Source organism: Thunnus thynnus, chromosome 22 (genome assembly GCF_963924715.1).
Source record: "Thunnus thynnus chromosome 22, fThuThy2.1, whole genome shotgun sequence".
Lineage (NCBI taxonomy): Eukaryota > Metazoa > Chordata > Actinopteri > Scombriformes > Scombridae > Thunnus > Thunnus thynnus.
In genome coordinates, this window is record NC_089538.1 from 4,182,641 (window position 1) to 4,190,113 (window position 7,473).

General features: G+C 40.3%; 1 protein-coding gene across 1 annotated transcript; it reads left to right on the forward strand.

The window, feature by feature from the left end:
- The first annotated feature begins 1,212 nt into the window (after nucleotides 1–1,212).
- On the forward strand, nucleotides 1,213–4,107 carry LOC137174367 (C-type mannose receptor 2-like). Its single transcript, XM_067579601.1, has 3 exons — nucleotides 1,213–1,959; nucleotides 2,063–2,407; nucleotides 3,832–4,107. Exons 1-3 carry the CDS (start codon nucleotides 1,641–1,643, stop codon nucleotides 3,984–3,986), a joined length of 819 nt encoding a protein of 272 aa, XP_067435702.1. The 5' UTR covers nucleotides 1,213–1,640; the 3' UTR covers nucleotides 3,987–4,107.
- The last annotated feature ends 3,366 nt before the right edge of the window (nucleotides 4,108–7,473 follow it).

Here is a 7,473-nt window from a genome sequence, read left to right on the forward strand (position 1 = left end):
AGTTTCCTTTTAATAGTGAACATCGACACACAGAGACCTCAGAGCAGCATCATGATGGAAAGGATCTTGCTGGGTGTCCTGTATCTCTCAGGTCAGTGAAATATTTAAAGATATAATATGTAACTTTTGCACATTATAATGTTTAATGTCTAACGTTTCACTCAATGTTTTATTGAGTTGTGTAATTACATCATCCAAAATGTTTCTAATGTTTAAACCCAGAAATTCACACTTTTAATCAAGGTAAGGGTCCTTTTCATTTGGTCGGCAGTTGATAGCATCATATGACCTTTGTGCATACATCAGTGTTGTGGTTGTCTGCCAAATGCTGTCATAAACTGACATGTATCCAGATTTAAGCCACATTTTTATTAAACATTTTTATATCTTGGTTGTTTTTAACTATATCTTTTAACCGGATGAAGGATTTTAGTCATCAGACGTCTGAATCTTAAGTTATCAGAGAAGCAAGCTGAGCAAATGTTAACAGCCTCTCTGAATGTCTCATATCCAGAGGGGCTGAAACACTGATTATTAACATGAAACTGCTTTATTCAGTGTTTTACTGGTTTTAATCACTGTGTAGGATATTCCTCAGCAGAACACTGTCTACCTTAATAAGTGGCCAATGCCATCACTTTATTACTTTCCTTATTGTTTGAATGTGTACATTTGTGTCCATAACTATGTTGGAAATTTTTAACTCAATTCTCCAAGTTGTATGTGTGTTAAAATCAGGTAATTAATATCTCAGTAACCACTAGAGATAAACATGTGCTGTTTGGTAGCATTGTAATCTCCTGAGCATAAGAACATTCGATTTTTAGTCATGGTAGTTGTTTGGTAACAAGGTACAGTTGTTTGAGAGATTGTTTTAAAAATAAGACAAATTATCTGACCTCTAGTGGATGCCATGATTGGTCAGACGCTTCTCTGAAGTCCCTTATCTAACTGTACCTATAAAAGACCATCACTGGAATGCAATAGTTGGATTCTCTTTGTTACTGGTACGAGGTCCCATTCTTTCTCTGAGTTGAAACCAACTTCAGCTGACAAATCTTCATCTCCACTCCCCACGGTGGCAACACCTTCTCATCTCTCCTGACGTCACCACACCACTCAGCAGCTACCAGCCCACAGACATGCAAGTAGCACACTTCTGCTCTGCTAACCAGGTGAATTCAAAAAGCTTCATCTGCTTAGAACTGAATTCTAAATTTGCCACCCCAGTTTACCAGCTGCTTCCAGTGACGGTCACTAGTCAACCCCTTTTCTGACAAACTCTGGTTCTGCATTCATTCATTCTTTCATTGTGGCGTCATTATTTGTTTAGTGAGTGTTGTTTTGTGTCATTGTTAGGTTAGTCTTTAGGTAATAAATGTTTTGCATATAAGGTCATTGCCTTTGTTTTCCTTAACTTACTTTCAGTCACTTTATGTATCCGATTCCTTTCCTGAGTGCAAGTTAATGCCTTCCCAAAGCTGATTTATGTGTTAAAGATTCTCTTGACTAATCACCAAGAGAAACTATTTATTAGTCTTATTATGCTGATTCTGAGGTTATAAAGTAGTGTTATCCTCACAGGCTGGTCCATCTTCTCCACATGTCGTCTCCATCAGTACCACTTTGTTGCTGAACCCATGAATTGGACTGAAGCTCAGACGTACTGCAGAGAGACATACACAGACCTGGTCACCATTGAAAACACTGAAGACATGAACCAACTCAACAACACAGTTTCATCTGCTGGTTACAACAGTCAGGTCTGGATTGGCCTGTACAGAGTCATTGATTGGAAGTGGTCAGATGGGTACAGAGGGAGTGGAGCTGAATATAGGGACTGGAGATCCAATCAACCAAGTTTAGACACTGATAAACGCTGTGTAGTTATCATAGATACTTATAACTCATGGCATTCCATTGATTGCACACTTACACATTATTTCATCTGTTACAATGGTAAGTACCCAGCAAAGCATTATTTCCTCTCTAATAATGATTATATTGTAGTTCAGGACTTCAACTCAAAGATTCATTTTTTCCCCCAATACTTTAACTGCAGGAACACAGCTGGATCCTCAATTTGTTTTTGTGAATCAAAGAATGAACTGGTCCAATGCTCAGAGGTACTGCAGGGAGAACTTCACAGACCTGACCACTGTGAGGAACGACGTTGAGAACCAGGAGGTCCTGAATTTGTTGCCAGGTCGAGCCTGGACATGGATCGGCCTGTACAGAGATCCTGACATTAACTGGTCTGATGGCAGTGCCTACTCGTTCAACAGTTGGAGTGCCTCAGTTTCAGGATCACTCATGAAAATGATGTGTGGTGTGCAGGAATCAGACCAATGGACATTCAAGTCCTGTGAAGAGAGATTTCCATTTGTCTGCTACAGTGTCCCTCCTGGTGAGTGGTTTACTGTCCTTCAGCTGCATAACTTAAGCATAAATCATGTTTGAATTGTTAGGACGGGCAGGAGTGCGTTTGGTTATTAGCAATAATTCATAATTATCATAGATAATTATGAATTATGAAAGATATTGAAAAGATATTGAAAGATATTGTTAATGTTAATCAATAATTCAGGCACCAACTGTTGGATCTGTGAGGAGCACAGTTGATTATTAACAATAATACAATTAATATGTATTATCAAATACGGGGCACCACCTGGAAACCGGGACCAATAACCAAACAAGGTAGTCTCATAAAAGAGTTCATCTAGAATGTTAATATCTGAGAAATATCAACATTCAAGGGTGAACAAAGAAGGGTTGAATTCGAGCGGTGTCTGGGTTACACAATAGCAAGATGGCGCCGCCTAGTGGTCGACATCTTGCACTCACCAAATTCTGTGTTACACACGTGTCTGATGGCGGATAAGGAAAGAGAGAGCAGTTCTGTATCTAATGTTATCTGACCATCAGATGTGTAAAAAGATGTCAGTGCGTGTATGTGTGTGTGTGTGTGTGTTAGTCGCAAGAGAAAGGGAAGAAGAAGGGAAAGTGATTGTGAGGGGAAGAGAAGCAGTTCCTTTGTCCACAAACAGCAGTCTGTGACGCACGTTGTCTGGTTTCTGCAACTTACTTCCTCCCTCACGGTGGCACAAACACAGCCGTTCTCGCGCTGTGGCGAATCTCTGGCGAGCTGGCTCTCAGCGGCGTGGCGGAGAGAACAACAGAGTCGACTCGGTGAAGAAGAGCGGGGCAGAGAAGTTCCACGTCTTCCTGAAGAAACTCTGTTTCTTCCTTCTCAAGGGGAATTTGATGACAGTGGTTGCAGCAGCGGTCTCTCTTGGATCCAGGAATGTGTTCGGGTGAACACGGGCGAAGTCTCGTCTTGTCCAGCGAGGGGAAAGACTTCGGTGAGGGGAAAGACACGTGCGTGGGGTACCTACGTTAGCGAAGCTGACTCACAGGAGGACGGTGTTTCTCCTGGCTCAGTTCACAATGAAAGCGTGTGTTTCAGGGCGTGCTCAGTTTTTAAAGGGGCGGTGATGTCATGGCTATGTCATCAGGATGTCTCCATCAATGAGAGACTGTATGTTGACTGTTCCCTGCTGAGGTGTGAAAATCGCAAAGCATCCTTGGAAATGGAGTTTGCAATGGACTCTCATTGTCTGTAAGCAGCATTTTGTCGCTATTCCTTTGTCTCGGGGGAAATAAAGGAAAAAGCACCTTGTGGTCAGGCTTCACAGGTTACATGTAGGCCTTCTCTGTGTGACCTTGTGCTTTGAGGCCTAACAGAATGTACTTGAAAAAATGTAAATATCACAGAACTAATAGGACAGCAAATGAATGATTCATTTCTCCTCTCATTCTGTGTCTCAGTACCAGTAAAGAGGTGGGTAGTTAAGCTGAGGATGAAGGTGCAGGACTCCTCTGTGGATCTCAATGACCCTGCTGTGAAAGCAAACATCCTGAAAAAGGCAAGTCTCCAAAATCCAGACTGGGTTGGGGGCTGGGGGTGTCTCAAACAGGTCTAGAATACTTGTTTACATGCTTATTCTGCTTGATGTGTTTTGCCACTATGAAGTTTGATAATATCTAAAAACCAGTGGGGTTTTTTAGATACAACAACAACACAATAAGGGGGATGAATGTTTCCAAATGGCTTCCATTTGTGTTTCCCAGTTCCAGGACAGACTGAAGGAGCAAGGAGTGAGTGGAGTCACCCTGAAGTGGAGAGAACAGCCTGATGGGAAAGTCTTCCACAAGGAGGGAAAAGAAGAGAAGAAGAAAAAATGAAAGAAGACTGAGCTCTGAAATGAAAACCCAGCTTTACTTATCTGTAATCCATGTTGAATGTTGATTCTCTATCTGCTAACAATACACTATCATCAGCTTAACCGTAACCTTGACTACATCCTGTATGGACAAGTTTTATCCTTCCTCATCAATATTACTGTGTGAAGTGTTTCAATCAAAGTCACTTTTCTTCCAAATAAAACATATGAGATGAGTCTTTGGCTTCAAGTTTACAGTGTGTGAACCAACCTGATAAAAGCAACAGATGTATCCACTTCACATTCCCTCCATGACAGCCAGTGGAGGAAGAAGTTTTTACATCCTTTACTTCAAAGCAGCAATACTACAATATAACATAAGTATGATGAGTAAAACGTAGTAGAAGTATAACAAGTGAAAATAGTGGTTGTGCAGTGACGTTAATATGACATTATTAGATTATTAATACTGATGCATCAGTGTGTGAACAACATTTTATTGTTGTAGCTGGTTAAGGTGGAGCTAGTTTGAACTACTTTATATACAGCAAACTTAACTGTAGGTAGTTAAGTCCAGTGGTTCCCAACCTAGGGGTTGGGCGCCTCCAAAGGGTCCCAAGATAAATCTGAGGGGTCGTGAGATGATTGATGGGAGAGGACAGAGGTTAAAAGACAAGTGAAACAATGGTTTGATCTTTAATGTGTTGTATTTTATATCATCAGTGTTTGTATGTTAATTAAAATATTCTGTAAAGTAACTAGTGACTATAGGTGTTAAATAAATGTATAATATTTCCTCAAATATTGTGAAGTACAAGTTGCTAAAAATGGAAACATTCAAGTAAAGTACAAGTACCTCAAAATTGTACTGACGTACAGTATTTGAGTAAATGTAGTTAGTTTGTTGTCAGATGATGACGGGAACATGTCATGTGACTGAGCACCTCTGTTATTTTACACACCATTGGACAAACTATGTGCTCCTACAAACATGGTTGTGAACGTCACACCAAACCTCTGTAAATATGTCAGGTCTAAATAATTACACACAACTAAAGAATATACAGATACATAGTGGGATTATAGTGAATTATCAATGACTGCATGAGCACATACTGTGTTTCATATTGCATACATGCTGAGCCCTCCACGTATCTGTGTATGAGAATTAAAATGCAACACTGCACTCTTGTGTTTGCATTTGTGTATTGTTGGCTTCAAAGTGAGAGTCTAGTAAATGTGGGAACAAAGTGAGAGACAGACATGTAAAACAAGAGGGGAGGATGTGATTTGTTGTTGTAGTTTTACTGAACTACAGCTGATTGCATGTTACCCTTTAGAAATAATCTCACTACCATAGGATCAATAAAATGGTTTGCTTGAGAAAACATCTGAAATATCTTCATTTTAGAGGAGTCATTGAACCTCTCCTGTATTTCTCTCTTTGTTGGTAATGATTTACTGAGTCCTATTGCATTTCTACATGAGATGCTTGAGAGAATTTGAGGAAGACAGATAACAGAGAGATAAATTAAAACATGTATTGAGTTCAGTAAAGTGACTTATTTGGATGTAGTTTGGTTAAACTAAGAACTTGGAGTTTTGTATTAATTTGCAGCCTTGAAACATTTAGATGGGAGCTGTGTTTAGTGGCCTTTTGTTTGACACAAATGATAATGATGTAATAATAAATTACTCACCTTTACCTGGTCTCTTGGAGAGTGGATGCCATCCTTCGGTGATGAAACCTTCTGTGACCATGAACCTGGGAAGAATCATCACCCATTTACCGTGTGTGAGCCCGGCTATGTGCTCCTGTGTGTCTGGCACAGTTAGAGTGTAAGGTTGATAACAGAGATGGGAGAAATTACTCACCTTGTGCAACATTTCTGGAGAAGAAACTCAGGCACAGTGCAGATGAGTAGAGGAGAGAACACCTGCTGCCAAGCAGGCTGCCTGCGTGACTTTATGTCATAGAAAGATGTAAAATGAGAGGCCAGAGAAGAACGAGCAACAGACATTGTTTTTCCCTTTATTCATCTCACCTGAGTTGGCGAGACAGAAGCAACCCCCTCCTCAGTGTGGTGCCTCTAACTCCTGGAACACACAGCCTACCTTTACCTGAACAGTGTGTGTGCATCGCTGAACTGCTGCGTCTCACACACCTGCAGTGTCCACACAGACAGTGTTGCTGCTGCAGTGCTGCTACTGCCAGTCCTATATTTCTACATAGAGTTTGACTTTGATAATGGACGTTAATAACAGAATGTTTCATATCATTTCATTTATATTTAGTTTAGACAGTCAAAGGTTAAGAATCGTGTGCTCATTTGTGAAAAAGAAATAAATGTGAAAGCTTTGTTTCTGACGGGCATGGTGGGGTCAAGTTGGGGCTACTTCTGTGTCAGACACATACACTCCTCATGATGGGTGAGGGAGGGACGGGGTGTGTCCTCTGACAGTCAGCTTCCTCCCCAGGGCCTGGAGGCAGCTAAGGAAGGGGAAACCACAGCCCCTTGATGCCCCAGCCAGTTGATGGTGGAGTGATGCTGCTTCCACTTGCAGATAATGGCCTCAGTGGTGCTTATGGGAACATTTAAGAGTTGAGGAATCAGTCAGTAACCTGTACCCTTCCTATGTTGCTCAACAGTCTTGTTGCAAAGGTTTTGGGAGAGCTCTTTGCCTCTAATCATCATGAGATGCTTCTTCATGACAGCTTGGTAACAAATAATGTGTTCACAGATGTCTAACCCTTTTTAAAAGAGTGGAAGTGCTAATAGCCACATGAACTAACCAGCCGATTCTAAATAGCACAGGTAAGAGGACTAATTAGTGGTTCAGTGTTTGTTCATACAGCGTGTTCAAGACTTTGAGTCATTCAAATTTAATGCACATGACTTTTTTATTGATTGGAATGTTATGATTTCTTTAGCTGTTTTGCCTTATTGAGTTAATATCAATGTCTGATCTTAATTTCATACGAATATCTGCACTGGAAATATGTTTCCTGAAAAAAATGTTGACATGTTGAATACTTATTTCCCCCACTGTACATTTCTGTTTTTCGTATTAATTATTATACACATATGATGAAAGGAAGACGATGCACCTGAAATAGTTATATTTGTTCTGACTTATTACATGAGTTTGCCTAATTTGCATAATTTCATGATAAAAATAAAGGTTATAATACAGAAATATATTGTATGTAGGTCTATAATAATAAGTTTCATTGTGATAGAAGAAC

What these genes read in the sequence shown, in the direction of transcription:
- LOC137174367 (XM_067579601.1), top strand. Translation starts at nt 1,641, where the DNA reads ATGAATTGGACTGAAGCTCAGACGTACTGCAGAGAGACATACACAGAC. An exon ending in TTATTTCATCTGTTACAATG is followed by an intron (nt 1,960 to 2,062) that starts GTAAGTACCCAG and finishes CTTTAACTGCAG; the next exon opens with GAACACAGCTGGATCCTCAA. An exon ending in CTGCTACAGTGTCCCTCCTG is followed by an intron (nt 2,408 to 3,831) that starts GTGAGTGGTTTA and finishes TCTGTGTCTCAG; the next exon opens with TACCAGTAAAGAGGTGGGTA.